This window comes from Ictalurus punctatus, chromosome 18, assembly GCF_001660625.3.
Source record: "Ictalurus punctatus breed USDA103 chromosome 18, Coco_2.0, whole genome shotgun sequence".
NCBI classification, from domain to species: Eukaryota; Metazoa; Chordata; class Actinopteri; order Siluriformes; family Ictaluridae; genus Ictalurus; species Ictalurus punctatus.
In genome coordinates, this window is record NC_030433.2 from 17996677 (window position 1) to 18008898 (window position 12222).

Sequence of the window (12222 nt, forward strand, 5' to 3'; positions counted from 1 at the left end):
TAGGGCTGGCTGATTTCTCCCTAACTGTATTCCTGCTTCCTCTCCTTCTGCATGGTAAGAGGTCATGCACTAAGGTTAAATGCAACTTGGCATAAACTTCGAGTTAAATGCAACTTGACATAAACTTAATGGCTGCGTTTTTTATTTACTTGTCACAATGGATAAAATAAAAATGCACCAGGGAGATCTTAACACTGAAAAAGATTGTTAGACAGAATTTAAGCACGATTGACGGTTACTGTTATCATGCCAAGGTTTATTTTCCAATAATAGCGCACCTCAAAGTGCTTTATTCCTGTTATACCATAGCAATTTATCCATTTATGGTTTATTAAGAAACAACACTTTGCATGTTATATTAATTTATAGTTGCATTTAATGTTGTGGAGCATCATTAAAACAAGCTCATGTTATTGCTTACATTATAGTAATTGTTCTCTCACTAGCCTCTCTTTTAAAATATGTATATAATTAAAATTTATAATTCCAATTTTATATAAATATGTATCATACTTAACCATATTAACAAATATGCACAATTATTAATTCTTTTATGAGTGCCTGCCATACAAGTCCCTAAGAAAGTAAATTGTTACTATAGAAATGATCATTTATTAGAAAGAGTGCATTAACATGAACGTGTAATTTGCAGCTGTATTACTGTCTGAGCTGCCATTACAGAAAAGTCAACACCTTCTGACCAATCAGATTTGAGAATTCAGCAGCGCTGTGGTACATCTGTTAGTAGGATCCCAGTTAATGTTAATTTATGTGTGTGACTTTTGACTCTTTTTGCAGGTAAAATGTATAGATACTTGTAAACCTGGTAATACACTATGCTTTCAGGTCTGGAGATTGTGGACCCAGGGCAAGTCATCTACAGAGAGTCCAGGACCAATGGAGTGGTGGACAAAGGAGTGATCCTGGAATGTGGCCCCACTCTCCCTGATATCTACATCTGGAGCTTTACCAAACCAGGAACCGAGACGATTCGAGCCGTAGTGTATAACTTTGGGAAGGGTCCAAAACTCCAGCAACTGGCCAAAGATTTGGGTGACCTGAACGTCATCAGTAACAGCGCCTCTCTATCCATAGTGAAGCTTCCTCTAGCAGCAGAGGGCTTATACACCTGCCAGGCTCTGTATGACACCACAGATGGAGCCAAGCTTTACTATTACTATGTGTATCTGCGTGTTTTAGGTTAGTGACTAGTGCTCAGGGTGAGATCTAATACAGGATGAGCTCAAGAGTATTTCTTACATGAGAAAATCAATCTCTTAATGCGTCAGAGTCTAGGTTGTCCACTAAATACTGATATGCACAAGGTTTCAAGTTTAACTGAGAAAATAGGTCAATCACGTAGAATGAGATTTTATCTAGAGAGCTCCATCACCTGGTGTAAAAACTTTTTAATTGAAACAAGAATTTAGGGTGCATTTAATTTAGACCGCTAAGGGTCATTTATAGCAATATCAAGTGCATTATGGGCAAACATTTAAAGTTTTTTCACCACTTGGAATAACTGACCCAAACTCATCCAACAAGATTTAATGCAGAACTAAGAATCAGGTCCATGTCAAGATTTCAAGAATTCATTATTAATTCTTAAGCAGAATAAATATTACCTCCAGAAATGCTATATTATTGTAGCTACAATTTTACTGCAAGTGATGATTGTAAAAACAGGTGATTTCCTTCAAACACTGTAACAGTTGGCCGATTCAGGATATCACAGGTAAACCCTAGTTGGTTGTTTCACAAAGTCAGATGATACATTGGAAAACGTTTTTGATACGGAAACAATTTTGCAGTTACTTAGACTATTTTAGCTACTATTTATTCCCAACTTTTCAGTCAAACCATGTTGATTTAAGACAATTTTAATATGCTAATGTATATAAATGCTAATCAAGCCGTGGTTGGCTTCTGTTAATTGTCATTTTTAATGAGGTAGATTCAGGTCAGTACTTTTATCATGGGTTCTTTTCTCACGACTGTGACCCAGGCATTACTGCTAGCAAGCTATCATATGTCTATGGTGGGGTTAATATCAGACATCTATAAAGGCAGCTAATGTACATGAGAGCATGTGTGAACAGATATATTTCTGTATGTTGTCTCAGGACACTGCATTTAATCTTTTTCTACTATGTAAAGTCTACTCCAATGTTAGCTTGGGTTTTGACCCCAACCCCCCCCCCCCCCCCCATTATTATTATTATTATTATTATTCATTTTATTATTATTAATATTATTATTGCATGTTACACATTTCACATGCTAAAATACGTTGAAGGAAATGTATGACCATTTTAGGTTGCAGAATTATCCAAACTATTATAATTATTCTTGTCTTGTTTTATTATCATTTAGCAAAGTATACTTATAGGTAGAATATAGGTAGTAATTTGGCATATTTTGTCCGTATCTAAGTGACCGAGCAATGAGTACAAGACCAACAGTGACATAGAACATCTGGAAGGACATATATTTACTTTGTTGTAAACAATGTGTAAACATCTCCTTGGCTATTTTTGGCAAGATTAACTTTAAAACCACAAAAAACAAGACGCTGGTGATGACTTTATGACCCCAAAAAAGTCATCTCAGAATGTCAGAATTTACCAGTCCCAATTTTTAAAAAGTAAAATGGTCTGGAAGGTTCAAGATCTCTCTAAATCTCTATAGGTAAAGTATGACCCTGTGAGAAAACAAGATGTCAGCAAGATTATATAGATAGCTAAAGAAAAAGATGGTTAAGGCCAATCCAGTTGGCTATGCTTTTCAATACATAGCTAGCACATGTATCTATTTACTGATGTCATTCTTGCTAGTTAATAAGAGTACCAACCATAGTAATGCTAATATGTCTTACAGTGCCTGTGTCCAAACCCTACATCTTGTTGAGTGACTCCTCGCCAGTAGAGGGTGTATCAGTGTGGATGCGCTGTGGTCTGGAGAATGGCACAGGTCCAATTCACTATGTTTGGGAACAGGAGAACCATAGTGGGCAGGTCAGCATACTGGCTGAGAGCGACAGCGATCTGATCAACATCACCTCAGTAAGCCGCAATCAAACAGGCTGGTTCAGGTGCCTGGCCAGGAACGAGGTCAATCAGCAGAGTGGTGACCGTATCTGGTTAGACGTCATATGTGAGTGAGAACTTGGACAATATCTGGTTTCTTTTAAACATCTACTCCATAAATTTTCAGTGAAGTTTAGCAGTTCCTTACACAACTGTTCCATTTCTTTAGTTGGACCAGATCTGCCTCAGATTGATGTAACACCCTATTCAGTAACAGATCGAGGATACTCAGCTCTGGAGAGAGAGACTGTTTCCCTCCTATGTCAAGCTTCCTCCAACCCTCCCAGTCTGTATGTCTGGTTCTACAATAACTCCCAGGTGTACACCGGACCACAGCTCACCATCACCAAAATCCTACGAATGCACACAGGCTACTATGCCTGTCTGGCCCAGAACACTTACCTGAACACTCGTTCCAAGAAAACCATCACTCTCACCGTCTACTGTGAGTCTTCTACTGTCATGACTCATATGGATCGTATGGCCATTTCCTGTGTCCATGCAACCTCTTCTGGTCAACCTCTAGTGTGGTCTTATCTGAACTTTACTTGTCTATCATTCATACCTTTGCTTCCTATTATACTTTCCCTTATACCCATGTATACACATACACACACTGTTCGATGTCCACTGACTGGGGATGTGCAGCAAAATATTGTTCTCTGTCTACAACAAGCGTCTGGATGAGGTAAAGACAACTTTCTGGCAGCTGTGAACTTGAAGGTATACAGCTGGTATCATGACAAGCAACAGAAAGCATTCTTGTCATGACCTCAGATCCACACTGAGAACAAAAATCATAGGGCTGTATTCAGAGGTCAGTTATACAGTTATATAGAGTTATATACAGTTATATACAGTTATATAGAGGTCAGTGAGGTAAGTGGTAGAGGACTGGAAGGTTGTGAGTTCAAATCCCAGCACTACAAAGCTGCCACTGCTGGGTCCTCAACCTCAACTGCTCAAAATGTATAAATGAGATGAATGTTTGTCACTCTGGATAAGAGTGTCTGCCAAATGCCAGTGCCATAAATGTAAAACCACAATTGTGCACATTGCTATTCAGACCTCAGACATAACATTGGACTTAAGTGCTACTCAGATAGTTGCGTAAGAATTGCATAAAGCAGAGGTATGTCTCAGTTACATGCGATTCTGATCTTAGACGTTCCCATTTTTCTTGTACAAAATCCAGTCTCAGACACTTCTACTTAAAAAAATCTGACACCCTCGGGGCATGAACTATACCCAGGTGGTTTACATATTCTGAATGGAGCATCCAGATAATTGACTTATGTGTAACCCATTTGCGAATATGCTGAACTTGCCCCACATAAATATTGACATAACTTTTGAACTTACTTGTAAGTTGGCAACTCTGAATACAGCCCATAGTGCTTTGCCTGAGACTGACAAACTGCAATAGAATGCTTAAAAATGTTAAGGTTGTTGTGATAAAAACCTGACTAAGTTAAGAATGTAATAGTAAGATTTTGTCCTAAATAATTGTTTCTCTTTATTGTTTATCTTTTAAAAAAAAAACTGGTGTTGTGGCCAAGGGTTGTGAAAGCCCCCCTCAAGAACTACAACATTTAATTTTCGGAAAAATACCACAAATTTTCTAGAAATGCTCTGTGCCTTTTATAAAAAGGAATATATTAAATTGCGCAAAAATAGTTCAAATCCAGTCAGTTATGTTGCCCATCAATGTATACAGTGCATCCGGAAAGTATTCACAGCGCTTCACTTTTCCCACATTTTGTTATGTTACAGCCTTATTCCAAAATGGATTAAATTCATTATTTTCCTCAAAATTCTACAAACAATACCCCATAATGACAACATGAAAAAGTTTGTTTGAAATCTTTGCAAATTTATTCAAAATAAAAAACAAAAAAAGCACATGTACATAAGTATTCACAGCCTTTGCCATGACACTCAAAATTGAGCTCCGGTGCATCCTGTTTCCTCTGATCATCCTTGAGATGTTTCTATAAGTTGATTGGAGTCCGCCTGTGGTAAATTCAGTTGATTGGACATGATTTGGAAAAACACACACCTGTCTATATAAGGTCCCACAGTTAACAATGCATGTCAGAGCACAAACCAAGCCATGAAATCCAAGGAATTGTCTGTAGACCTCTGAGACAGGATTGTTTCGAGGCACAGATCTGGGGAAGGGTACAGAAACATTTCTGCAGCATTGAAGGTCCCAATGAGCACAGTGGCCTCCATCATCCGTAAAAGGAAGAAGTCTGGAACCAGCAAAACTCTTCCTAGAGCTGGCCGCCCGGCCAAACTGAGCAATCGGGGAAAAAGGGCCTTAGACGGGGAGGTGACTAAAAACCCGATGGTCACTCTGACAGAGCTCCAGCGTGTCTCTGTGGAGAGAGGTGAACCTTCCAGAAGAACTCTGCAGAACTCCATCAATCAGGCCTGAATGGTAGAGTGGCCAGATGGAAGTCACTCCTCAGTAAAAGGCACATGACAGCCCACCTGGAGTTTGCCAAAAGGCACCTGAAAGACTCTCAGACCAAAGATTGAACAAAGAGCGAACTCTTTGGCCTGAATGGCAAGCGTCATGTCTGGAGGAAACCAGGCACCACTCATCACCTGGCCAATACCATCCCTACAGTGAAGCATGGTGGTGGAAGCATCATGCTGTGGGGATATTTTTCAGCGACAGGAACTTGGAGACTAGTCGGGATCGAGGAAAAGATGAATGCAGCAATGTACAGAGACATCCTTGATGAAAACCTGCTCCAGAGCGCTCTGGACCTCAGACTGGGGCGAATGTTCATCTTCCAGCAGGACAATGACCCTAAGCACACAGCCAAGATAACAAAGGAGTGGCTACAGGACAACTCTGTGAATGTCCTTGAGTGGCCCAGCCAGAGCCCAGACTTGAACTCGATTGAACATCTCTGGAGAGATCTGAAAATGGCTGTGCACCGATGCTCCCCATCCAACCTGATGGAGCTTGAGAGGTCCTGCAAAGAAGAATGGGAGAAACTGCCCCAAAATAGGTGTGCCAAGCTTGTAGCATCATTCTCAAAAAAAACTTGAGGCTGTAATCGGTGCCAAAGGTGCTTCAACAAAGTACTGAGCAAAGGCTGTGAATACTTATGTACATGTGCTTTTTTTTGGTCTTTATTTTTAATAAATTTGCAAAGATTTCAAAAAACTTCTTTCAAGTTGTCATTATGGGGTATTGATTGTAGAATTTTGAGGAAAATAATGAATTTAATCCATTTTGGAATGAGGCTATTACATGACAAAATGTGGGAAAAGTGAAGAGTTGTGAATACTTTCCGGATACCATGTCTCAGTTGCGTTTCTATATCAAAGGGTTGTTTTAAGGGGAGGGGGTGCTAGCCTCTCACCCAACCCTCCTCCTTTCTCATCTGGGTTTGGAACTGGCAGTGGCAGAGTTGTATACCATATATTGTAACTAGCACAAAATATACTTTGCCTCTAGCTCTTAGTTTTACAGGCCCTGGCTTCTCTGGATCAGTTCCCTTCAGAGGTATTCAATAATTTTCTACTCACAGATCCACCAGATGGTGTGCCATCTTGTTCTATCTTCCCAACTAATAACTACAATGACTTAGCGCTCATCTGTTCCTGGGAGGGGGGTTACCCTCCAGCTACCCTCAACTGGAGTCCATATGTGAATGGAGACAACTCACAAGGTGTCTCTAACATCACTCGGATTCAGTTAGGGCCTGAGACGGCTAACAACTCTGCATTCACCTGCTATGGTTCACATGTGGCACTTAGTTTCCCACAGCGCTGCAGCACCAAGACATGTGAGTAATATGTTTCACTGACCTAACCACAAAGTAGGCTTATAAATATCAGAATGAATATTAAGTTCTTGAGAAGTTTCCTAATTGAGTATTAAACTCAAACCATGACATATTAGACTTTTGTCTAAATATCCCTTGTGTCCCAGGGCTGCCGAATGAAGAACCCCAGTGTTCTGCATATGCGACTCGTAATAATGAGTACCTGATGCTGTCCTGCTCTTGGGAGGGTGGTTTCCCTCGGGCTCTGCTGTGGTGGGCTTCTAGTTCAGGAGATATGCAAGGAACATCTGAGGAGAACTCCAATATTCTGGTCCTGCGCTCCAGTGCCACCTACAGCGGCAAAGCATTTGTTTGCCATGCCAAACATCCACTGGTTAAAGAGAGCAAGCAGTGTGTGTTAAAATTGGGTAAGTACTGATCATTCAGAGGCTATATTTAGTTGCTGTGTTTGCAGTACTTGTGTATTGTAAGGCGTAAGGAGAAGTATCCTATCAGCTAGTCATTCTTTTTATCCATTGTTTCTTCCAGAAGCTCCAGTGTTAATGACTCAGCGCAGTGTTGTTTCAGTGTATGAAGGAAATGATGTCCAGCTCACCTGCATCCTGAGCAAAAACTATCCTGCGGTCACAGAGATTACTTGGTACAATAATATGAAACAAAAGGTGGGTGACAGTGGCACACCCAAGAAGTATGTTCTTCAGCAAGCTGCTGCCTGGTCCAACCTGACTGTCCGGGAAACAGATGGCATGGTGGATGGTGGAGAGTACTGGTGTTCTGCTACCAATGCTGTTGGAGGAGCAGAGATTCCCATCTTACTAGTGGTGCTTAGTGAGTGTACTACAAGTTACTTCCTGAATTATTTCACTACACAGCTGTGTTGTAGTGATTATTTTGTAGTGGATTTTGTTAGTAAGTTATTGAATTTGACCATAGTGGAATTTTTGACAGTAAAATGCTAGCTCTTATGGTTCTTGTCCTCCATCATTATCTTTAACTGATATTGTGTTAAAGCAGTTTTTGGTTAAATTGATTGAACGTTGTCAAACAAAGTTTGACAAATTAAATTGAGTAGTGGATTGCTGTGGCGTTCCACAAGGCACCATTATGAGACAACTGTTGTTTCTTTGATATGTTAAAGATATGTTAATGAGTTTCTTATTCCAGATATTCCAGGCTTTTGCTATTTTTATTTATTTATTTATTTAATGATGATAATAATGATCTCTAATGAACGTCTCTAATGACCCAGGGATTTTGGGCAATTCACTTTTGCTCTAATTCCTAGAAGCTAAACTGAAGTCATACTCAGAAAATGTATGAACTCCAAGTTTAAAATGTAATAAAGTTCTTTATTTTAAATGTATAATAAGTCAAAGAACAGATTCATTCAAGTAGGGAAAAAAATTATGGCAGTCAGAACTGTTTCATGAGCCATACTTGGTAAAAAAAATTTTTTTTAAAAAAATAAATAAATAAATAAAATAGCTGCTTTACAAGCTATAACTAGTTTTTTAAAAAGCAGAATGAGCTGAGGCATGACTATGTGAACTTCTGAACTTGAAAACAATGCAACAGTAAATGCCAGTCAAATAAAATGATGTAATATGTATTCAGTAAACACCTCATATTCAAGTCTACTCGTAAAGTGTTAATGACTGAATTTCCATTCAGGGTACCCAATGCCTCCAAATGTCACCATCATTAAGATTATGTACAGCAGTCGTCAACGGACAGATGTTAATGTGGAATGGCAGATCCTGTCAGATGATGACTTTACTGGGTTCTTCATAGAGCGCCAAAATCTCCCATTCCCACTCTGGCAAAAAATGGTAGGAGATCTGGACCCCAGCATCCGAAGCTTCCAAATCACCAACCTGGATCCCTCTGGCACATATGCGTTCCGAATCACGGCTGTCAATCGCCGCACTATTGGACATCCCTCAGAGGTCAAGAGTCCAGGTGGGAACTGATATAAAATTTTATCAGGTTGATAATAGCTACAGATTGTCACTGGTACAAACTTACCCTAAATGTAGCCAGTCAGCTAAGACATGTATTGGTGTCTGACATCTGTTCTTTCATTTTGCACTGCAGCTACAAAGTTAATGTAATTTCTAATGTAGCTACAGGTACTGGAATTGGCATTGTCCAAATAAAACTCATTAATCTATGTCACAGGTTCCCAACCCTGCTCCTGAAATAACCCTGTCTTGCATATTTTTGTATTTTCTCTGCTCCCAGAACTCCTGATTCAACTAATCATCTAATTAACAGCTGAGCTGAAGTCGGTGCGTTAGATCAGAGCACATTAAAATGTACAGAACAGCGGGTATTCCAGGTCCAGGCTCGGAACATGTAGTGTACATAATTTGATTTTTAAACAAGTCAAACTTTGGTTGGCGGGGCCTGGGAGTGCAATGATACCAAACTGTGCTAAAAAAAATGATTCCAATTGTTCAAGATGGCCAACCTCTACAGGGTCCAGCAACATGGTAAAATTTAATCATACTGTGTCCTAAACCACACTGGCAGATGAACTGGATGCAGTTTGAAGCACAAGTTAGCAACACTAGCCTTGTAGCATTACAAAATACAAAATTAAAGCAGTCGGACACTGAACATGTCTCTGAATATACTTAATTCTAAATATACGTAACTATGTTTGATACAACAGTTTCTTTTAATTCAACTGACAGTGAGCAATCTAACAGAAATGGTACTTTTTTGTGTTTTGTTTTGTCTACTTAGGTGAAATGCACCATCACAAGTTCACCACTTAACCACAACAACAAACAAACCTCACACACTCGCTCTGACACTCTGTCTCTTTACATGATCTGTCTGTCATCTAATTCTTTGACCTTTCCTAACATTACTGTTGGACTATACTTTTTGTTTTTTTTGGTTTGCCTTTTTAAGAATGAAGGCTATGTCAATATAATAACAAATACTATCTGAATTAAAGATAACATTATAATTTTCACATTAACCAGTTCAGCTCATAAAGAATTCAAACATTTATCTGTATTAGAGGATGTTAGAGGCAAGTGTGGAATTATATCCAGATGGATAATAATCAAGGTTTGCTGTCTTCCAGCTCTTCCAGGCTTTAATGCTTATCCCGCCGTTATTGGAGCAGCTATTGGAGGCATGCTTGTGGCGACGATAGCTACAGTACTGCTGTTCATGTATGTGGTGAGAAATCGCAGCAACAACCCACGTAAGTGTGACATTGCAACAAGGGTATCGCATTGCACCATATTTCCCTTGTAATTAACGATTAAGTCAGTGTGCAAATTTAATTTCATGTTCGTCATTTGCTAATAAGTGTTGCAAACTTATTTCTGCAGGACTTCATGATTTGATATTTGGCAGGTATGTATGACAAGCTGGAACTGTTAATCTTGAATATGAATATAGGAATCTTTTTTATTTAGCACTAGTGTAAGTTAAAGATGACGTTTGCGATTTCTAAAAGTGTTTTAGACCTGTAATAATCATATAACTTCAAAGATGTTCAATCTTGCCATGCATTGGATTTAACTATTCTATTATTGCTTTTTTTTTTTTTTTTTTAAATGACAGTTTACAATTTCTGGCCCTGAAATTAGCTCCGCCCACAGACAGAATAGAGCTGCTCCTCTCTGCACCTTTTCCTTAGGAAACAAATACCTGGGCAAATGTAGTTTCAGCTTAAGGTGTGGGGTCTACTTTATAGAGGGCATGCCTATCAATTTTTCGCATTGCAGTGCTAATTTTGCGGTGCAAAAATTGCTCGATACTTTAAATGCATTAATGTTAATTACTGTAATTGAATCTGATATAGAAAGCAAATTAAGTTGCTGTATATCCATTTAAAATGGCATATTTTCAATATATTTTATTTATGATTTTACTCACAGGCAAAACAGCCAGTCTAGAGAAAATATCAACTCTCCTGAGGATGAAGTTGTTAGTGGATCAGATGCAGATGGAGGAGGAGAGACAAGTCAAGGTACCATACTAAAACTTACACAAAAATAATGTAATAAAAAGTGCTAAAAGGATTTGGAGATCTATTTAATTTGACATGATGGTAAGATTTACTGTATATTCTCAACAGGTCAATCCTACTGCACCCCAGTGCATACACTCAAATATTTTAACTGCTGTCTCTCATTCCATTTCATAAGAGTGGAACTTGGACATAGTATATGCTACCTTATAGGAAAAATCCATCCTGAGGAACTTTCTAATTAATGTGATCTATTATTATTATTATTATTATTATTATTATTATTATTATTATTTTAGATCAAACTTCTATTCATTGACATGCTGGTCTGTTTTCCCTTTGTTATCTACAATGACTTCCTGCTGATAGTGGTACATTGAGGTTTAGTGCTCACGTTATCTCTACCTAAAGAGAGAAACGAAGCAGCGCTTTAGTCCTTTAGTCTGTCCAACTCTCTCACCTCATCATTTGTGCACTCATCTCAAACAAAAGTTCTAAAGCTTCAACTTTCATGCTAATACCAACATCAACCATCAACACCATCAGACTCGTCATCTCGTAGATCGTTAGTTAGCCGAGACGCTGCCGTAACTCAGTGAACTGTGTCGTATACTGTACATATATGCACTGAATTCTGGACATTTAGTTCTAACGTTTGCTGTTTACACTCAGTCTACATTGAATTTCTCATAACTGACTTTGTACCTCTCTGGAAAATGGTGAGTGTGAGAAGAAGTGAGTGTGTTGTTCTTTTGCTTTTAGGAGCTAACAGTGACACATGACCATTACCCTTTATGTCTGCTGAATTTTTGTTCTCTCACTCTCTCGTAATGTCCACCCTGTTATACCAGTGTGGCAGACAACCACTGAGTTCTCATGGGAACAATGAAAATACAGCAACAACCTACATACAACAACATTCATATTAACACTACTAATCACAAAAATTTCTAAAACTATGTCAAGATAAATGTATTTAATGTGCCTCAGGGTGGAATTTTCCTTTAAGATCTGGAGCATGGGGAAAGATTTGATGGCCCTGCTGTAGTAGGACTATAAGAGGAATTTATTTGGCAGTATACAATGAAGCAAAGCATGTTAAAATTATTACATTAGCCTACTTATGATTATATTGACATACAACAGTATATTATACATTAATACACCAAAGTAGTGGTGCTACCATTAACATGCTATGGGAAAGTACTAACCAGGGGAAAGTACTAAGAGCTATTAGCCTAAACATATCAGCAGTGAGTAGATTAACTACACATAAATAGAATAACAAGGCTTTAGATTTATACATTGCTATATAATAATGTGGGTTTAAGAA

The 12222-nt window shown here is 38.6% G+C and overlaps 1 protein-coding gene across 1 annotated transcript in view; it reads left to right on the top strand.

The window, feature by feature from the left end:
* The first annotated feature begins 836 nt into the window (after positions 1-836).
* Positions 837-12222, top strand: part of LOC108278576 (V-set and immunoglobulin domain-containing protein 10-like 2) — a 13125-nt gene continuing 1739 nt past the window's right edge. The window contains exons 1-10 of the mRNA XM_053687969.1: positions 837-1200; positions 2878-3153; positions 3256-3771; positions 6638-6895; positions 7042-7302; positions 7424-7723; positions 8567-8854; positions 9993-10115; positions 10246-10270; positions 10798-10889. Of these exons, the coding sequence (XP_053543944.1) occupies positions 837-1200; positions 2878-3153; positions 3256-3771; positions 6638-6895; positions 7042-7302; positions 7424-7723; positions 8567-8854; positions 9993-10115; positions 10246-10270; positions 10798-10889 (2503 nt within the window). The remainder of the gene's footprint in view (positions 1201-2877; positions 3154-3255; positions 3772-6637; positions 6896-7041; positions 7303-7423; positions 7724-8566; positions 8855-9992; positions 10116-10245; positions 10271-10797; positions 10890-12222) is intronic.